This window comes from Saimiri boliviensis, chromosome 1, assembly GCF_048565385.1.
Source record: "Saimiri boliviensis isolate mSaiBol1 chromosome 1, mSaiBol1.pri, whole genome shotgun sequence".
In the NCBI taxonomy this organism is placed as follows: domain Eukaryota; kingdom Metazoa; phylum Chordata; class Mammalia; order Primates; family Cebidae; genus Saimiri; species Saimiri boliviensis.
The window spans coordinates 26,533,000-26,554,016 of record NC_133449.1 but is presented as its reverse complement, the minus strand read 5'-3'; the positions used below and the strand labels follow the sequence as shown (position 1 = coordinate 26,554,016).

Below are 21,017 nucleotides of genomic sequence, written 5' to 3'. Positions count from 1 at the left end.
AGAATAACTGCTTGAGACCGGGAGGCAGAGGTTGCAGTGAGCCAAGATTGAGTCACTGCACTCCACACTCCAATCTGAGCAACAGAGCAACACTCCATCTCAAAAAAAAAAAAAAAAAAAAAAAAAAAAAAAAAAAAACAATCAGTAAAGTGAAACAGCTAAAGGTATGCTGAGTCCCAGTAGCATTTGAAGGGTGCTGGTTGGGGCTTGGGAGAGGAAGAGTGTTTTTGGGAAGAAACAAGAATGATTTGGGGCCACCTGGATTTGATGGGTCAGGCCAAATAGAAGTGAGTTGGGTAGGCTGCTGGTAAATATGGAGTAGACAAATAGGCTTCTCTAAATAGCATATAGGGGCCATGGATTTGGCTGTTTGTAATAGGTTGCAGAAAAGCAAGGAACTCAAATTGATCCTAGAAACAATTAGGAATCTACTTCTACCCTTCTGCTGTCAAGTGGTGTAGCAATATTGACCTGGTGCGAGGAAGGGAGGGGAGAAATTCTCAGTCCAAATGCTTTGGCTGCTCCTTCCAGATGAAGTTGATTTTTCAATCCACTCAATGTCTTGGGGGTTCCAAATCTGTCTTATATAAATGATGTGTCGTCTGCAGTTGAGAGCATCAGAACAGTGCTGAAAGAGCAGTATATGCTGAAAAGCTGTATCAATTATTATTACTCTGTCACTCAAGTGGAGGGATGTCCTATGGGATGGAAAATTGAGGCAACTGAGGCAAATATTCAACAAATATGTGTCAAATTACTTTGTTACACATTTCTTAAAAATCTATGCAAAAGCCGGGTGCGGTGGCTCACGCCTGTAATCCCAGCACTTTGGGAGGCCAAGGCGGGTGGATCACGAGGTCAAGAGATCGAGACCATCCTGGTCAACATGGTGAAACCCCGTCTCTACTAAAAATACAAAAAATTAGCTGGGCATGGTGGCGCATGCCTGTAATCCCAGCTACTCAGGAGGCTGAGGCAGGAGAATTGCCTGAACCCAGGAGGCAGAGGTTGCGGTGAGCCGAGATCGCGCCATTGCACTCCAGACTGGGTAACAAGAGTGAAACTCCGTCTAAAAAAAAAAAAAAACTATGCAAAAATGTGCAATATACTTACTGAGAATATTAATGTGAGGTTGGAGGCAAAAAATAACTCATAGAATTCTAGAAAGGGGGTTCATAACCATCGTGGAGGGTGGACTTGATCTCAAAAAAGTCATGGCTCTTCTCAGAAAAGTGTAAAAACACAGATTTATGAAGAATATTTATTTATTTATTTATTTATTTCTGAGATGCAGTCTCCCTCTGTCGCTCAGGCTGGAGTGCAGTGGCTCGATCTCGGCTCACTGCAACCTCTGCCTCCTGGGATCAAGTGATTCTCCTGCCTCAGCCTCCCGAGTAGCTGAGATGACAGGCATGTGCCACCACACCCGGCTAATTTTTTGTATTTTTAGTAGAAATGGGGTTTCATTGTGTTAGCCAAGAAGGTCTCAACCTCCTGACCTCGCTATCTGCCTACCTCGGCCTCTCAAAGTGCTCTGATTACAGGCATGAGCCACTGTGCCCAGCCTTTTATTTATTTATTTAAAAAAATAAAGACAGGGTCCAGGAGGCTGAGGCAGGAGAATCACTTGAACCTGGGAGGCGGAGGTTGCAGTAAGCCAAGATCATGTCACTGCACTCCAGCCTGGCGACAGAGTGAGACTCCCTCTCAAAAACAAAACAAAACAAAAAGTCAGAATAAAAATTATCTTTGACAAAGTAAGTATTGACTAGAATGGGGCAGGCTTCTGGGGTGCATTGATTTCCATTTGTGAAAACTAATTGAGCTGTAAAATTTTAATCAGTATAATTTGAATTTTTGGTATGTATGTTATACTTTAATTAGAATTTTTTGAAAAAATGGGGCTTTTCAGTTTCTGCAAATAGCATTAAAACAATTCCAAAGTATATAAAATAAAATAAAACTCTAATGCTGCGCAAAAGTATATTAGGTTGGTGCAAAAGTAATTGCAGTTGTTGCCATTGAAAGACATGGCAAAAAAATGTATGTGCCATTTGGCTTTAAAAAATTTTTAACTGACATAGTGCTTCATATGGTGTGCAGGGAAAACTCTAACTATGTTTTTGTCACTCTCACAGCACAACAATCAATGCAGATTTCTGTGACCAAATGTTGGGGGTAGTTTCCCCACACAAGTGGCGGACAGCAACTGGGTGTCCTCTAATTCATTTCTGACACTGTCTACCCAGAGATGGTGTCAGATCCCACAGGTTGAGGGCTCAGTCCCCAAGACTGCCCACACCCCAACACCGGTCACAAGTCTGGGCCTCTGGAACTGACTGGCTTCAAGTTGGGGTTCTCATGACCCCATCTTTGAGTTTGATTAATTTGGTGGAGTGGCTCACAGAACTCAGGGAAACACATTTACCAGTTTGTTACAAAAAGTATCACAAAGGATATAGATGGCTGGGCACATTGGCTCACGTCTGCAATCCTGGCCCTTTGGGAGGCCAAGGTGGATGGATTAGCTTAGGTCAGGAGTTCAAGACCACCCTGGCCAACATGATGAACCCCCAGCGCCCTGTCTCTACCAAAAATACAAAAATTAGCCGTGCGTGGTGGCCCACACCTGTAATCCCAGCTACTTGGGAGGCTGAGGCAGAAGAATCGCTTGAACTGGGGAGGCGGAGGTTGCAGTGAGCCAAGATAATGCCACTGCACTCCAGCCTGGGCGACAGTGAGACTCCGTCTCAAAAATAAATAAATAGGCAGGGTGCAGTGGCTCATGCCTGTAATCCTAGCACTTTGGGAGGCCAAGTCAGGAGATCGAGACCATTTTGGCTAAAATGGTAAAATGCTGTCTCTACTAAAAATACAAAAAATTAGCTGGATGTGGTAGCACATGCCTGTAGTCCAAGCTACTCAGGAGGCTGGGGCAGGAGAATCACTTAAACCCCGGAGGCAGAAGTTGCAGTGAGCCAAGACTGCACCACTGCACTCCAGCCTGGGTAAGAGAGGCAGACTCTGTCTCAAAAAATAAATAAAAACAAAAATGAAATAAAATGCATTAAAAAAAAAAAGATACAGATGAAGAGACACATGGGGCAAGGTATGGGGAGAGGGATGCAGAGCTTCCAAACCCTCCCTGGGGCACCACCCTCCAGGAACCTCCACGCGTTCAGGTATCCCGAAGCTTCCCGAATTCTCTTGGGTTTTTATGGAAGCTTCAGGACCTCAGCATTCCTTCCTCCAGGGTATAGGGGGAGCCTCTCTGGGGAGGATCTTAAGATCCACAATCTCAAAGCCTGGGAAAGATTAGAGTCCTGCCTTGGGGCAGGTGAAAGGAGGGCAGGAGGAGGAGAGATTCTATTTCCTGAGGCCTAACACACACCCAACATTACAACAAAAGACTAACAAGGGCTATGGGAGTTATGAGCCTAGAACTGTGGACAAAAGCCAATGTCTATCATAACATCACATGTGGTACAGTAGACATCTGGTATTTTTGTCTGCCCTATCTACATTCTCTTACCTGTTAAGAAGCCTCAAATTTCCTTGGGAAACCACTTGTGTTAGTTTCCTATTACTGCTGTAACACATTAGCAACAAATTAGTGGCTTAGATAAAACACAAATTTATTCTTATAGCTCTGCAGTTTAGAAGTCTGACACAAGTTTGGCTGGGCTAAAAATTAAGGTGTTGGCAGGCCTGTTCTCCTTTCTGGAGGCTCTAGAAGAAAATCCGCTTCCTTGCATCTTCACTGCTAGAGGCCACCTAGATTGGTCAGTCTGTGATCTTTCCCTCCGTCTTCGATGTCAGCAATGTTGTCTCCCCCAGACCATTCTCCCGCTCCTGTCTCTAACACTCTTCTCTCTCCCTCTTCCATTTTGAATGGCACTTGTGATAACATTGGGCCCAGTCAAATATCCAAGGTCCTCTCCCCATTTTTTATTTTGTCTTTTTTTTTCTTCTAAAATGTCCCTAATTTAATGTCAGTTGATTAGCACCCTTAATTCCTCTTTGCCATGTGACCCGCCAAATTCACAGGTTCTGGAGGCCTGCCTAAAAGTGACACTAACAGGAGCAGTGAAGGGTGAAGAGAGAGACCAAATCTCATGACTTTGTTAGAGCCCTTTGATCTGACTGTGGCGGAACCAGAAACGTCTCTGGGCTTTTCAGTTACTTGAACCTTCTCCTCTTTAGTCAGTTTGGGTGGGAGTCCCCAAACTTGCAACTGAGAGTCTTGATTGTTACATATGACAGCATGCGGTATGTTTGATGTTGAATACATTTAGTTTTGTTTTATTTTAATGGCAATAAGTACATATTAAAGGAAAGATAAGTATGAGAAAATCAAGAGACACATCAAACTTCAACTTCCAATAATGGTAGAAGGTCATTTGGACCACTCTCCTATCAAAGAAAACTGAAAAAGCTGGAGATTGTGCCACTGCACTCCAGCCTCGGTGACAAAGTGAGGCTCCGTCTCAAAAAAAAAAGAAAGAAATCCATACTTAAGACACATCAAAATGACACTGCAGAGCTGGGCACGATGCAATGATCCCAGTGGGGGATCCTGACGTCGCTCGGCGGCGGTGGTACAGTTCGGTGCAATGGTGGTCAGGCTGTGCTTCCAATAGGTCAGCAATGGCGGTGGGTGCTGGCAGCTTCCTGATCTTTGGGCATCCTCTTCTCTTTGACTCATCAGCTTTCCTGACATTGCTACAAACCCCTTCCACCAAATCCCTCTTTGCTAGAAATATCTAGAGTTGTTTCTGTTTTTTTTTTTTTTTTTTTTTTGAGACGGAGTTTCACTTTTGTCGCCCAAGCTGGAGTGCAATGGCACCATCTTGGCTCACTGCAACCTCCGCCTCCCAGGTTCAAGCAATTTTTGTATTTATTTATTTATTTTTTTGAGACGGAGTTTCGCTCTCGTTACCCAGGCTGGAGTGCAATGGCACGATCTCGGCTCACCGCAACCTCCGCCTCCTGGGGTCAGGCAATTCTCCTGCCTCAGCCTCCTGAGTAGCTGGGATTTCAGGCACGCACCACCATGCCCAGCTAATTTTTTGTATTTTTAGTAGAGACGGGGTTTCACCATGTTGACCAGGATGGTCTCGATCTCTCGACCTCGTGATCCACCCGCCTCGGCCTCCCAAAGTGCTGGGATTACAGGCTTGAGCCACGGCGCCCGGCCCTTTTTTTTTTTTTTAAAGTGAAACCTGACTGACTGGAATACTATAAAAAAGAAGCTTTCCCAAAATAAGGAGTTAATTGGATATTAAAAACGTGAAAACCAAAATAAAAAATTCAATTGAAAAGTTAGAAAAGAATGTTGATGAACTCACCCTGAAAGTAGGGAAAACAAAATAAAAAAATAAAACAAGGGCGTGGTGGGGTGAGCATCTATAGACCCAGCTACTTCGGAGGCCGAGGTGGGGGGAATTGCTTGAGTCCAGGAATTTGAGGCTGCAATGAGCGATGATTGCTCTACTGCACTCCAGCCTGGGTGACAGAGTGAGAACTTTCTCTCAAAAATAAATACAGCCAGGCATGGTGGTGAACACCTGTAATCCCAGCACTCTGGGAGACCGAGTCAGGCAGATTGCTTGAGCTCAGGAGTTCGAAACCCACCTAGGCAATATGGCAAAACCTTGCCCCTACAAAAAATAAAATTAAATTAAAAATTTAAAAAAGAAATTAAAAAATATGTAAAACAAAAACCCGGCTGGGCACAGTGGTTTATGCCTGTAATCTCAGCACTTTGGGAGGCTGAGGCAGGTGGATCACAAGGTCTAGAGTTTGAGGCCAGCCTGGCCAACACGGTGAAACTCTGTCTCTACTAAAAATACAAAAATTAGCCAGGAATCATGGTGCGGGACTATAATCCCAGCTACTCAGGAGGCTGAGGCAGGAGAATTGCTTGAACCTGGGAGGTGAAGGTCGCAGTGAGCTGAGATCACGCCACCACACTCCAGCAAAACAAAACAAAACAAAAAAAACCCAACACATTATAAGTGCTCAAAATTTATAATAAACTCTAACAATATTATGTAACAACATCAAGATGTAAACCACTTATTCTCATGTTATCATACAGATACTGTGTCGTGCTGAGAGCATGCATCCTGCCTGGCATTTGAGTGTGATGTACATGTACTGCAGCAATATAGTGGTTAGTACAATTTCAAGAGAGCTGAGAAATGTCAATTTAAAGAAAACTAGAGGAAGATTATACTCTCCTAACTAATGACACTGACAAGAACATTAAATATATTTGTGGCTAGATAAGCTTTATTCAAATGCCTGCATAAGTTGATGTTAAACAGGAAGAGATTTTTCTAAAGGCTTAAAATTTATTAAACAGGCAGGGTGCGGTGGCTCACGTCTGCAATCCCAGCACAGGCCAAGGCAGGTGGATCACTTGAGGTCAGGAGTTCCAGACCAGCCTGGCCAACATAGTGAAACCCCATCTCTACAAAAATTAGCCAGGCATGATGGTAGATGCCTGTAATCCCAGCTACTCAGGATGCTGAGGTAGGAGAATTGGTTGAACCCGGGAGGCGGAGGTTGCAGTGAGCTGAGATTGCACTATTACACTCCAGCCTGGGCAACAGAGGAAGACTCTGTCTTGTGGGGAGAAAATTATTAAACAATATGTTTCTCTTTTATCTGTCTCTGAACTCAGGTGACTGACACATCATTATTAGTAGTCTCCCCTCACTAATCATTTTCACCACATACAGATCTCGTATCTTTGGGTGACACTTTCCATGTCTCTGGAAATCTTTTAAATTGCTCTCAGTTACAACAGAAGGGCAAGGCTTTCATCTGGTCATATTCTATTCCATCAGAGGCAAAACCACATCCCTCACTTATCTTGCTTAAATTGTGCCTGTCTGCAAACAGTATACAAAGAACTTATTGTTAACACATAAAAAGTACAGTATACTCTCTATGCTATAGGAGTAACTCCATTTTCATTAAATAATTATTTTGATTTTTATTAGCTCTCTACAAAGAAACTACAAAAATACATGTAAAAGCATCAACAAAGTACTTTAAAATCCTGAACTGACATGATACATCTTCTATGATTTACAAGAGTAAAATGTTAAATCCTACAAGTTAGAATTTCTGAATTGATTTTGACAGGAATTGACTAGAAGGAACCAGAACATCAAAGCTTACAGATCGTCTATTCATCCCCAGTTAAGTTTCTGAAAAGCTCCACATCTGTTGACAAGCACAGGCCACTGAGTCACTTGATGCTGCCACTAACGGTGAGGCTACTCTGAAGGGCAGAGGTCTATGCTGGATATGCCCAGCCTTCCATGCAACTGATCAAAGTGGTCTTCTCTTATTTTTCCCCTTATGTGTAAAATAAAAGTACAAATGTACATAAGGTAAAATATGCAAATAGTACAGACAGATCTAAAATAATAAGTACATATCCTTTTCTCCTATACCACAACAAACCTGATGGTTTCAAAATCCTCAAAACATGAGTAACTCACAAACTAAAGTCAAACTTGGAGTCTCTTTATCTGAAAATTATTTTCAGGCCTTAGGAACGATGTCGATTGTCTTATATATTACCTGTGTTACAGAGAAAGTCATGCAGTCTTCTCCTTCTCCCCCCCAAAAAAAGTTTAAAGCAACATGCACACACTGTTCAGAGACAGCAAAGTCTAGACAGCATCGCAGACTCCACTGGGTCTAGTCATGGCTCCAGAGAGTCCCTGGCATCATCCCTAAAATTAAGGAAGCACACTTATTAACAAGCCATTTTCAAAAGTAAGAAAACTTTCTCTTAATCAAAATGAGGTCATCTGATTCTTACAATCTCAACACTTTGGGAGGCCAAGGCAGGAGTTGCAGTGAGCCATGATGGCACCACTGCACTCCAGCCTGGGTGACAGAGTGAGACCCCTGTCTCGTAAAATAAACGACAACAACAAAAAGAAATTAGGGTCATCTGTCCGTTATTTAATAGAAAGATAGCTTTATCTAACATTGTACAAAAGGGCACAAGCCACATAGTCCCAGGCAGTCAAAACTAGATCAAACCTTTATACTTGAGAACAAAGGGAAGGTAAGGTGGTGAGGAACTAGGGATGGAGAAAGGAAATTCCTTAAGAAATTCCAGTCCCAGTCACAAGAAAGCGGCTGCACTTACCCCCTGGCTGAACAGAAAAGACTGACAGAAACACTGGGCACAGGAGCTCAGCCGAGTCCCTCCTCAATGCCCCGGATCCTCCGGGCCAGTTGCACATCCTTTGGGAAGAGAGTAACTCGGCCGGCATGTAAGGTGAGGAGATAGGCATCCTCAAAGAGATGAACTAGAAATGCTTCTGCCGCCTGGAGACAGAAAGAGAAAAAGAATGACGGACACAGATGAAGGCGCATGAGCTGCTTTTTCTTGGAGACCCGCTAACCTTAATCTCTGAGGGCTCAGAGGACTGTAGGAAACTGTTCACAGAATGAGACTGAATTCTGCCAGGAAATTCTGCTATCACCACACAGAATCCAGCCTCCAAACCCTCAGGGGTTACCTTGTTGTTCTTTTCCAGGAGGTCGGATTCAGCACGTGACACTCCAGTCAGCCTTGGAGAATTCTAGGCTGCCTCTTTCTCCCACTCAGCCCTCACCCAATCGCGCGTTGGCACCTTCTTACCTCTTGTAGGGCCAATAGGGCCTGGGCTTGCCAACTGAAGTCCACACCACGAGTGAATTTAACACATATTTCTCTGGCCTATGAAGGAGTGGGGATGGAGAGGGTTGGGAGTAACAGAAGAGAGACTCGAGGGACAATGCTGCTCTCCGTGAGTTCCAGGGAATCCTCCTTTCCATGTCTTTTTCCTGGCCTTTATCTTAGGACCTAATTAGGAGCAGGTGTTAACTCCTGGGAGCTTAGGAATCGGCAGATCTCTTAGTGGTGATGGAGAAATCACCGGTAATTGGGTGATGGGAGGCAATCTCCAGGGTAGGAAAAGGGTTCCAAGGGTGGACAAACAAGAGAGTTCCTATTGATACAGTCAAAAACTACAGGCAGTGGGGGTTAGAAATCAATTCCATAAAGAATTACAAGGTGCTCTTGGAGGGCTCATGTTTTCAGAAATGAAGATTCCTCTACCAGATTAGAGAAGAGGTCCCCTGGCCATTTAGGTAAGAGACAGTAGGGTCCCTACTACCTGGGAAAATTTGAAAAAGGAGGGTGGCATGGGGGTTGGCGGGAAGCCCTCAGAGCTCACCAGGCGGCTGAAGGGGTACTTCCTTATCAAGAGGTGTGTGCTCTTCTGAAGGTTTCGGATCTCCTTTAGCCAACCTTGCCTTCGATAACCACGTGGACGTGAGGAAGCGCCTGAGCAAAAAAAAGGGTAAGTTCAGTGGACAGTAGGTAGTACCTCTCAGCTTGGTTGAGTCAGGTAAGCTGTCAAATTGCTAGACTCTATCTATGTGCCTCCATTCCACAGAGCAGGGATTTCTGTCTATTTTATTAGGGTGGTGCAAAAGTAATTGCAGTTATAATGCACAATTCCTTTTGTACCAACCTGATATTCAGTTATTTTGCTGCTATCTTCAGCAACTAGAAAACAGCAGGTAGGTGCTAAATATTTGTTAAATAAATGATTGAATGATCCTTTGCAGTTGATTTTATTTTATTTATTATTATTATTTTTTTGAGACCGAGTTTTCTTCTTGTTGCCCAGGCTGGAGTGGAATGGCCTGACCTTGGCTTACTGCAACCTCCGCCACCTAGGTTCAAGTGATTCTACTGCCTCAGCCTCCCAAGTAGCTGGGATAACAGGCATGCACCACCATGCCCGGATAATTTTTTGTATTTTTAGTAGAGACGGGGCTTTTCCATGTTGGTCAGGCTGGTCTCGAACTTCCAACCTCAGGTGATCCTCCCGCCTTGGCCTCCCAAAGTGCTGGGATTACAGGTGTGAGCCACCACACCTGGCCTTGCAGTTGCTTTTAAACGCTAACTCTTCCATGAAGGCTTTCCGCAATGCTGATCCCTTCCAAACAGACGGGTGATTGCCCTCCTCTGGGCTTTGCAGGACTTTGTACAAATCTTAGATCCTTCCCACCTAGATCGGAAGCTCAGTTATTTTGTTTTTATATTTTGGTTTGTTTTTTACAGTTGAAAAGAATCTGAGAGACTATCTAGTACAATTCCCTTATCTTGATTATCCTGAGGCCCAGTGAGGTGAAGACAGTTGGCCAGCCCTTATTAGTGGCCAAGCTGAGACCTGTGTAAGGAGTGGCCTAACTCAGTGCCAGTGTTAGGCACCTAGGCTGTGGAGTCAGAACCCTTGGTTCAAATCCTGGTAACAACAACAACAACAACAACAACAGCAACAACAAAAAGAATCTTAAAAACATTCTCAAAAGTAGAAATCAATAAAAGCCAAATTCTCTAACCAGAAATTAAAAACCCATGAATAAAAAAAAGTTTCTTCTAACTAACCCTGTGTTGAAGAGGAAACTTAATTAAGTCAGACTAATTAGAAATGAATAAAAACAAAAAAAAGCCCATATCCCCAAACTTACGAGATACAGCCAAAATGGTACTAGAGGAAAATGCATAGCCTTAACACTAAAAGATATCTGAGCTAAACATTCGGCTTAAGTATTAGAGAGTTATTAAAGTAAACCAAAACAAGATAGAACAAAAGAAATATTAGATAATAAATTAGTGAAAATGAAAGTTAAAGAAAAAATGGTACAGTTGCCCCATAATTACAACCAAGGACCAAGATGAGTGAACTTCTGAAAAGTTGATCAAACAAACAAAAATAACATTTTGAAGGATAAAATTAGTTTCAGAAACGTTATTCAAGATCCAGCCAAGAAAAAAGACTCCGTATCAAGTCAAATAGAAGGCATTTAATACAGTGAACTAATCACAAAGTGTCAGAAGAGCTGTAAGAGCAAGTGCAGAAGGTAAGACAATCCAGAGATGGCCTGTGCCAGGCAGCCAGCAGAGGAGACCATCCCTGGGTGAGGTTAGAGAGCAAAGGTCAATAAAACACAGCAGTGTCCAAGAGACTTGTGACATTTCAAAGAGGGAGGATCCATACTCCAGAGACAAGCTACTCACACCTCTCTCCCTCCCCACCACCAGTTAGCAACCCACACTCACTGGAGGCAGTCTTTCATAAACAGACATAGGGCCAGGTGCAGTGGCTCACGCCTGTAATTTCAGCACTTTGGGAGACTGAGGTGAGTAGATCACCTGAGGTCAGGAGTTCAAGACCAGCCTGGCCAAGAGGGCAAAACCCCGTCTCTACTAAAAATACAAAAATTAGCCAGGTGTGGTGGTGGACACCTGTAATCCCAGCTACTCGGGAGGCTGAGACAGGAGAATCGCTTGAACTTGGGAGGTGGAGGTTGCAGTGAGCCAAGATCACACCATTGCACTCCATCCTGCGTGAAAAGAGTGAGACTATGTCTGAAAATAGATAAATTAAATTAAAAATAAACAGACATAGCAGAATCTTCACAGAAAATGTGAGGATGAACACAACTAAAGATCTTCCAGCAATTTAAGAAGGTCATTCCAGCTGTTGTGTAAGGAAACTAACTAGAAAGGGGCAAGAGGAGGTGAGACTGTCTCTAAAATTAAATAAAGAGTACCAGATAAGGGGGGTAGGACTGCCAAGAAGTGTTGAGTGCCCATGAAAGAGAATCCCATGAAATAGAAGAACCAAACTCAACAAATAACCAATACCAGAGGAAACTGAGTTACTAAAGAGATAGAAACTTTGAGAGAAGAATGGATAATAACCTCAGAGAGTTAACAGAGATACAAAATTCATGACCCAAGAATAAGTGGTTATGAAAAGTAACCAATTAGAGAGATCATGGAAAAGAACTGGGATCAAAATGTAGTAGTTGGGTCTTGAAATGCCAACATGAGGAGATGGAATTTAATCCTAACGTAATGAGAAGCCAGGGAAGAGTTTTTAGCAGGATAGAGATGTCGAAGGTCATTCCAGGTATTGTGTAAGGAAAGAACTGGAAAGCGACAAGAGGAAGTAGAGTAGTAGCTGAGACAAGAGGAAGTAGAGTAGTAGCTGATTAGGAGGCTCTCACGGTTGCTCTTGGGAGATGCTGGTGGCTTGGACTAGGCTGGTGGGAGTAGAGATGGTGAAAATGAAGTGACTAAGGATGCAGTTTGGAAGTAGAATTATCTGAACCTGCATCTGTATTGGAGATGGGGGTCTCCCTGGCTCATGGTTTGAACAACTGGGTGGGAGATTGTGCCATTTATTGAAATGGGGAAATTGAGGATGAAGGGGCTGGAGGGGAGTAACCACAAGTTCAGTTTGGGGTGTGTTAAGTTTAACATAACCAAGAGCATTCAGGTAGAAAGGCAGTTAGATATAGGTATCTGGGGTCAGAGGAGAGATCCAGGTATTTGTAAACTTGAGAGCTGTCAAATAGAAATGGTATTTAGAGCCACGAAGGAGATGAGATCATCTAGAGAGGGGGTAGAAAGGAAAAGGATATCGAGGAAGTCCAATGTCCAGGAGCTGGAAGGAGGCAGCATAGGCAGTGAAGAATGATAAGCAGAACTGCCAGAGTCCACAGTGGCATGGAAGCTTAGGGAACAGCATGCGTCAAGGAGAAAGAGGCCTACTGTGTCAAATGCTTCTGGGACACAGCAAGAACACAGACCTGCCTACTGGATTTGGCAATACAAAAGGTGCTGGTGACCCTGACAGGTGTAGTTCAAGGGGTAGTGGTTGTGGGGGTCAGATTGGAGTAGGTTGTAGGGTCACTAGGATGGAAGTAGGTTGTAGGGTCACTAGGACAGAAGGAATCAGACACAATGTATCTAGACTTAACTAAGTCTGGCTATTTTAAAAGGATGGCTATGAAGAGGAAGTAGAGAAATGGGAGGTATAGGGAGGTGAGAATGTGGGGTCAAGGAAACACCCCTGCATTTTCTCTTAAGATCATACATACTAGAGCACATTTGCCAATGCTAATGTGAAGTGTCTGGATTTATCTAAGCACAGGTAGAAAGGACAACAGAAAGCTCCTTGTAGGTGAAAGAAGGATATGACCAAGAGCCCATGTAGAAGGAGGGGTGGCTTTGATAGGAAGGGGGACACTTAGTCAAGGCCATCATTAGCTAAGAGTGAGTGGGGGGAATGGAGCTGTAGGAAGTCATGGAGGGAGAAAAAGGTATGAAGCAGTCAAGAGGGCTGGGCGTGGTGGCTCACACCTGTAATCCCAGCACTTTGGGAGGCCGAGGCAGGCGGATCATGAGGTCACGAGATCAAGACCATCCTGGTCAATATGGTGAAACCCTGCCTCTAGTAAAAATACAAATATTAGCTGGGCATGGTGGCACACACCTGTAGTTCCAGCTACTTGGGAGGCTAAGGGAGGAGAATCACTTGAACCTGGGAGGCGGAGGTTGTAGTGAGCCGAGATCACACCACTGTACTCCAGCCTGGTGACACAGCAAGACTCCATCTCAAAAAAAAAAAAAAAAAAAGAAAGAAAAAAGAAAAAAAAGGGAAAAAAAAAAAAAAAGAAATAGTCATGGGGAGAATGGAAAAGCAAGAATCCCAGACAAAGGCCAGGCAAGATGGCTCATTCCTGTAATCCCATCATTCTGGAAAGCCAAGGCGGGAGAACCACTTTAGGCCAGGAGTTCAAGACCATGCTGGGCAATATTTTTGCAGAGACAAAACATTTTGAAGCAGGAGGATCACATGAGCCCAGGAGGTCAAGGCTGCAATTAGCCAAGATAGCACCACTGCACTCCAGCCTGATGACAAAGTGAGACTCTGTCTCTAAAATTAAAGAATACCAGGCAAAGGTGGTAGGACTACCAAGAAGTGTTCAGTGCCCATTTGAGAGAAATCTTCCATTTGGCCAGGAGTAGGAGGATGCTTCTACCTTGGAAAGGAACAGCAAACATAATACTTAATATTCCTGTTAAAATTACAAACGAGACAAAGATGGCCAAAACACTGCTCTTGGCGAGTCTCAGGGCCTTACTAATACCATACAGTAAGAAATAAAATGTGTAGAAACGAAAATGGAAGACTCAAAAGTTATTTGCAGGTGACATATAGTCGACTTAAAAATTCCAGCTGAAGCAACTAAAAGACTATTAGGATGAATGAGAATTTGGCAAGTCGGCTGGATGCAAAGGGTTAAATACTTATGTTTGGGGAAAGAAAAAAAAAATCCCATTCGCAACAGCAACATCTAGAAAAACCTACTCTAGCCTAGGCAACATGGCAAAACCCCATCTCTACTAAAACTACAAAAAATTAGCCAGGCATGATGGTACATGCCTGTAGTCCCAGCTACTCAGGAGGCTGCGGTGGGAGAATCACCTGAGCCTGGGAAGTTGAGGCTGTAGTGAGCCCCGATGGCATCACGGCACTCCAGCCTGGGCGATGGGTCTCAAAAAAACACAAAAAACCAAAAAGCCTATAGGCACAGTGGCTCATGCCCGTAATCCCAGCAATTTGGGAGGCCCAGGCAGGAGGATCACCTATTTGACACCAGTCTGGGCAACACAGGGAGACCCAGCCTCTAAAACAAACAAACAAACAAATTCACAATACACTTTCCCCATCTTGTTCATAGCTATGTAGCAAGAGTTAAGAGATAAGTAAAGCAGCTATTGCCACCCGTACCATACAGGGATCTGCGTCCTCCTGCCCGTTTCCCATCCACCAGCCCACCATACAGACAATGAAGACACAGACTTCAACCCCCTTTTCCCGGAAACAAGATCTGGAAGACGAACAGAGTGAGCAACGCAGCGGGCCTCGGTTCAAGGTCCAAACAGTCTCTCCCGGAAGCGAAAAAAACCCTGAAAGACGCCTCCTAAGAGGACTGCAGTTTGAAATCGTCACTGAAAGCAGTCAATACTCTTGCAATTTGGCCGGGCGCGGTGGCTCAAGCCTGTAATCCCAGCACTTTGGGAGGCCGAGGCGGGTGGATCACGAGGTCGAGAGATCGAGACCAACCATGGTCAACATGGTGAAACCCCGTCTCTAATAAAAATACAAAAAATTAGCTGGGCATGGTGGTGCGTGCCTGTAATCCCAGCTACTCAGGAGGCTGAGGCAGGAGAATTGCCTGAACCCAGGAGGCGGAGGTTGCGGTGAGCCGAGATCGCGCCATTGCACTCCAGCCTGGGCAACAAGAGCGAAACTCCGTCTCAAAAAAAAAAAAAAAAAAAGAATACTCTTGCAATTTAAAAAAGCACAAACACAGAGGATTGGAAATCCTGTGTCCGCCGGAACAAGTTATGTGACTCTGCTCAAGCTCCCTGGCCTGTCTGTGCCTCGGTTTCTCATTAGCTGTAAAACGCGTACGGCCTGAAGCTGAGATTACGCACGAACGGTAGGGACGCAATGCCTGGTTGGCGGCGGGCGCTGGGTAACGGCTAGTCCTAACAAGAAGGCGGCGTTAGGAGCTGGTCCCTTCCCGCTTTCGGAACCGCCTGCTCCAGTCCCTCGCAAGGCTGGCCCGCTCGTGCCCGGAGCGGATGCCGGACAGCGGAACCGTGTTGTACCCCAGCAGGAGAAGGTCACGCGACCGGGACTCGGGAGATCCGAGCTCCGCCTGTGAGCCTCGGTTTTCTCCTCTACGAGACAGGGCCGCAGCTGGTTACCTGAGGGGCCCCGCCGGGAGGGGCCGGGGGTCGGGCTCGGGCTGCGCCTCCTCGGGGCCTCGGGCTTGCGACTCCGGCGGCGCGGGCCCATGGCGCGCCAAGGAGAGTGCTGCCGCCCGGCCCCACGGCTCCTGCTTGGGCTGCCGGGTCCAGGGGCAAAAGGCTGGCGTCTGGGTAGGCCCGGAGAGCCCTGGGCCGCGAGCCTCAGAGGAGCCGGTGCTTAGCCGCGTTCCGCGCCGCTCGCTTTCAAATCGCTCGCTCCGCCCACTTCACCGCCGCCGTTTTTTAAAACCCGAATCCAGCGACTCTCAGTGGCTGATTCTGGAACGCCCCTTACGTAGAGCGACTGCAAGTAGGACCAATGAGAGTACAGGCCGAGACACAAAAGGCGGCGGTGATAGGAGGGCAGCGGGGCCTAATGATGAAAGCAACCAATAGGCACTTAAAGAAGTGAGATGGGGCAGGGAATTCTCCTGCCCTCTGCTTGCTGATATGGGTGCTGGTCTTTGCGGGACTGTACTGATGTCCTTACGTGCCCTCCGGTCAAAACACCGATGCTCAGTTTGGAACGTGGCTGGTGCGTTTGCAGAACGTGCTTCTGTAGACAAGTCACTTTCCTCACACATTTTATGCTTTGCCCTAGCAACCCAGACCCACAGAGAATGTGACAACCCCATGTCGCGTCTGTGGCCCTCCCGGGAATTATCCACGTATATACTCAGAAGCCAGTTCAACTGCATGAACTTGACTGATGCTTGGGGTCGCGGGGACGGTGGGATCGGGGGGGCTTTGAGGATGAGATCCGAGCAGGGCAGGCCTCCGCACTATAGCAACACAATCGTCCCAGAAAAACCCTTTCTTCTCTTTGTCGGGGATAATAAAAATGCAAGTCATGTTCCTGTATGTAGAATAAGGAGAATTTTAATTTTCTAAATTTTTCTTTCTTGAATTTTCTAAATGTTCTACAGTGAACGTGTACTGTCTGTAATCAGGAAAAACGTTAGTTATAAAATTAGTGATTTCATGGAACCCTAGTGCATTGCTGGTGGGAGTGTAAAATGCTGCGGCTGCTATGAAAAACAGTATTAGCGGTTCCTCAAAAAATCAAAAATAGAATTACCAGATGATCCAGTAATTCCACTTCTGGCTAAATATCCAAAATAATTTAAATATAGCCAGGGACTTGAACAGATATTCCCACACCCATGTTGATAGCAGCATTCTTCACAACAGCCTGAAGGCAGAAACAGCCTTAAAAAGGAAGGGAATTCCGACAGGTGCTGCAACATAGATGAACCTTGAGGACATTATGCTAACTGAAATAAGGCAGTCACCAAAGGACAAATGCTGGGCCAGGGGCTCACACCTGTAATCCCAACACTTTGGGAGGCCAAGGTGAGTGGATCACCTGAGGTCAGGAGTTCAAGACCAGCTTGGTCAACATGGTGAAATCCTGTCTCTACGAAATATATAAAAATTAGTTGGGCTTGGTGGCAGGCGCCTGTAATCTCAGCTGCTCTGGAGGCTGAGGCAGGAGAATCGCTTGAACCCAGGAGGGGGAGGTTGTAGTGAGCCAAGATCATGCCATTGCCCTCCAGCCTGGGGGCCATCTCAAAAAAAAAAAAAAAAAAAAAAATCCCTTGGCCGGGCGCGGTGGCTCAAGCCTGTAATCCCAGCACTTTGGGAGGCCGAGGCGGGTGGATCACGAGGTCAAGAGATCGAGACCATCCTGGTCAACATGGTGAAACCCCGTCTCTACTAAAAATACAAAAAATTAGCTGGGCATGGTGGCAAGTGCCTGTAATCTCAGCTACTTAGGAGGCTGAGGCAGGAGAATTGCCTGAACCCAGGAGGCAGAGGTTGCGGTGAGCCGAGATCGCGCCATTGCACTCCAGCCTGGGTAACAAGAGCAAAAACTCCGTCTCAAAAAAAAAAAAAAAAATCCCGGGTAGGGGGTGTGTTACTCTTGTCCCAGCTACTGAGGAGGCTGAGGTGGGAGGATGCTTGAGCCCAGGAAGTTGAGGCTGAACTGAGCCATGATTGTGCTACTGCGCTCAAGTCTGGGCAACAGAGTGAGACCCTGTCTCAAAAAAAAAAAAAGGACAAATACTGTATGAGGTACTTGGAATAATCAAACTCATAGAGACAGAAAGTAAAATGATGGTTGCCAGTGAATGGGGGTTTGGGGGAGGAATGGGGAGTTAGTATTTTTTTTTTTTTTTTTGAGACGGAGTTTCGCTCTTGTTACCCAGGCTGGAGTGCAATGGCGCGATCTCGGCTCACCACAACCTCCGCCTCCTGGGTTCAGGCAATTCTCCTGCCTCAGCCTCCCAAGTAGCTGGGACTACAGGCGTGTGCCACCATGCCCAGCTAATTTTTTGTATTTTTAGTAGAGATGGGGTTTCACCATGTTGACCAGGATAGTCTCGATCTCTTGACCTTGTGATCCACCCGCCTCGGCCTCCCAAAGTCCAAAGTGCTGGGATTATAGGCAGGAGCCACCGCGCCCGACCGGTGAGTTGGTATTTAATAGGTGCAGAGTTTTAGTTTGAAAAGATGAAAAATTCTGGGCATGGATGGTGGTGATGGTTATACAACACTGTGAATGTACTTAAAGCCTCTGAACTGTACACTTAAAACTGGTTAGACGGGCGCGGTGGCTCAAGCCTGTAATCCCAGCACTTTGGGAGGCCGAGGCGGGTGGATCACAAGGTTGAGAGATCGAGACCAACCTGGTCAACATGGTGAAACCCCGTCTCTACTAAAAATACAAAAAATTAGCTGGGCATGGTGGCGCGTGCCTGTAATCCCAGCTACTCAGGAGGCTGAGGCAGGAGAATTGCCTGAACCCAGGAGGCGGAGGTTGCGGTGAGCCGAGATCGCGCCATTGCACTCCAGCCTGGGTAACAAGAGCGAAACTCCGTCTCAAAAAAAAAAACAACAAAAAAAAAACTGGTTAAAGTGGTAAATTCTATGTTGTGTGTCTGTGTGTGTGTGTGTGTGTGTGTGTGTGTATAATATAAATATATATATATATTTCCTCCCCACACAGGGTCTTGCACTGTTGCCTAGACTTGAGTGTGGTGGTGCAATCACAGCTCACTGCAGCCTTGAATTGCTGGACTCACACAGTCCTCTCGCTTTAGCCTCCTGAGTAGCTGGGACTAACAGGAATGCACCATCACACATGGCTAATTTTTTTTTTAATGGGGCTTTCTGGCAAAAACTGGAAAGCCTGCTAGACAAATTGTAAAAGAGCTGTAACCGTACCCAGCTAATTTTTTTTTTTTTTTTGAGACGGAGTTTCGCTCTTGTTACCCAGTCTGGAGTGCAATGGCACGATCTCGGCTCACCGCAACCTCCGCCCCCTGGGTTCAGGCAATTCTCCTGCCTCAGCCTCCGAAGTAGCTGGGATTACAGGCACGCGCCACCATGCCCAGCTAATTTTTTGTATTTTTAGTAGAGTCGGGGTTTCACCTTGTTGACCAGGATGGTCTCGATCTCTTGACCTCGTGATCCACCCGTCTTGGCCTCCCAAAGTGCTGGGATTACAGGCGTGAGCCACTGCGCCCGGCCCCCGGCTAATTTTTTAAAAAACATTTTGTAGGCCGGGCGCAGTGGCTCACGTCTGTTAGCCCAGCACTTTGGGAGGCCAAGGTGGGCGGATCACTTGAGGTCAGGAGTTGAGGTCAGAGACCAGTCTGGCCAACATCGTGAAACCCCATCTCTACTAAAAATACAAAAATTATCCAGGTGTGGTGGCTCATGCCTGTCCCAGCTACTTTGGAGGCTAAGGCATGAGAAATATTTGAACCCAGGAGGCAGAGGCTGGAGTGAGCCATGATCATGCCACTGCACTCCAGCCTGGGTGACAGAGTGAGACCCTGTCTCAAAAAGAAAAAGAAAAAGAAAAAAAAAAAAAGGCCACCAAATGGTATTTTGAGAGTATGCAATGGAATAATGCATGAAAAAAAAGTAATAGTAAAGGCACACAGCCATGGCCTGAGGTAGACATGCAAACCTCTCGTGCAGGTTTGAACTGTGATGGAGGTGTTGACTGCAAGGAAGAAGCGCTTGTTGAAAGCCATTGCTATGTATTATAAACCATTACGGATAAGACATGTGCCATGAGGAAGGAGCTGGAAGCTCCTTGGTGGAGGCAGTTTAAGTTGTGGGTATTTGAGAACCTTCCTCAAAAAGGTGAAGAAGAATCACAGTGATTGGGAAAGATTTGGAAAGGTGGAGGTAAGAAGAGAGAGGTGTATAATGTGCCAAGCAGAGGTCACAGGCCCAGAGGAGGTAAGATGGTGCAGGTCTTCTGGAGAACAGAGCTTATCCTGTTTGGCTAAATGTAGGTGATGGGGGATCCGTGACCTCCAGAGAAGGTGGATGGAGAATGTAGGGTGAGGGGCTTGGTAGAGCTGGTGGGCTCTCAGCAAAGTCACTGCACTTGGCTGAGCTACAGGTTCATTTCATGTATACACGCACACACACACACACACACACACACGCACACACATATATTTATTATTCTTAGTGTGTGCGTGTGTTTGTGTGTGTGACAGGGTCTTGCTTTGTCGCCCAGGCTGGAGTACAGGGGTGCAATCATGGCTCACTGCAGCCTCGATTTTTAGGCTCAAGCGGTCCTCCCATCTCAGTGTCCTGAGTAGCTGGGACTTCAGGCGAGTGGTGAGCCGAGACTGCACCACTGCACTGTAGGCTACAGAGCGAGACTCCATCTCAAAACAACAAAACAAAACATAAGTCAATGGGGAAAATTAGTTGCAAGAACAAGAGCTTGGTCAACTGTGTCAAATGCTCCTGCTGAGAGGTCAAGAAGGATGAACACACTGTAACCACATTTGGCTTTGCTTCCTACTGGCTGTTGGTGACCTTGAAACAAGCAGTTCAAATGGAGTGGTACAGATGGAAACCAGAGTGGAGTGAATTAAAGAGAGGCTGGAGGTGAGGAAATAGACATAGGGAGTGCAGAAAATTACTTCAAGACATTTTCTCTAAGAAGAGCAGAGGAATGGGAGCAGTGGAGTGCAAGGAAGGACTGGCTTTTGATAGGTAAATGGAGGCGAACCCAGGCTAAGGATCCAGATACAGGTCTTTGTGTGAACTGAAGGAGATTGGCTTGATTGCCTCTGGGAGGTGGAGGCTGCAGTGAGCCATGTTCATGTAACTGGACTCCAGTGTGGGTGGCAGAGCAAAACCCTGTCTCAATTGAAAATTAACAACAAAAAAAGGGCTTTGTACATTGGAAATGAGGACTCAGAAGCTTGGGGTAGAGTTCCAGCTCTGTCACTTACTAGCCGGTTACTAGTGGAATGTTGAATAAAGCTCTTTA

At 45.8% G+C, this 21,017-nt stretch overlaps 1 protein-coding gene and 1 non-coding gene across 3 annotated transcripts; both read right to left on the bottom strand.

Annotated features, from left to right (window-relative positions):
* Positions 1-4,260: 4,260 nt before the first annotated feature.
* CENPA (centromere protein A) lies at positions 4,261-15,919 on the bottom strand. 2 transcript variants are annotated; one of them, XM_039461215.2, is made up of 5 exons: positions 15,665-15,919; positions 9,255-9,364; positions 8,678-8,755; positions 8,180-8,361; positions 4,262-7,754 (listed from the first exon to the last, which is right to left on the bottom strand). In XM_039461215.2, the coding sequence occupies exons 1-4, from the start codon at positions 15,753-15,755 to the stop codon at positions 8,227-8,229; spliced, it is 414 nt and encodes a 137-aa protein (XP_039317149.1). In that variant the 5' UTR covers positions 15,756-15,919; the 3' UTR covers positions 4,262-7,754; positions 8,180-8,226. The 2 variants fall into 2 exon arrangements, with proteins under 2 accessions (XP_039317152.1, XP_039317149.1); XM_039461218.2 differs by lacking the exon at positions 8,678-8,755 and having other exon boundaries at positions 4,261-7,754.
* A 2,952-nt stretch (positions 15,920-18,871) lies between these two features.
* LOC120362197 (U7 small nuclear RNA) lies at positions 18,872-18,933 on the bottom strand. The gene has a single exon (XR_005578162.1). It is a non-coding gene; the product is annotated as a U7 small nuclear RNA (small nuclear RNA).
* Positions 18,934-21,017: the final 2,084 nt, after the last annotated feature.

Excerpts from the sequence above, each read along its gene's own strand:
- CENPA (XM_039461215.2), bottom strand. The coding sequence starts at position 15,755 with ATGGGCCCGCGCCGCCGGAGTCGCAAGCCCGAGGCCCCGAGGAGGCGC. Across the intron at positions 9,365-15,664 it reads CTCCCGGCGGGGCCCCTCAG|GCGCTTCCTCACGTCCACGT; the intron begins GTAACCAGCTGC and ends TTTTTTGCTCAG. Across the intron at positions 8,362-8,677 it reads CCCTATTGGCCCTACAAGAG|GCGGCAGAAGCATTTCTAGT; the intron begins GTAAGAAGGTGC and ends TTCTGTCTCCAG.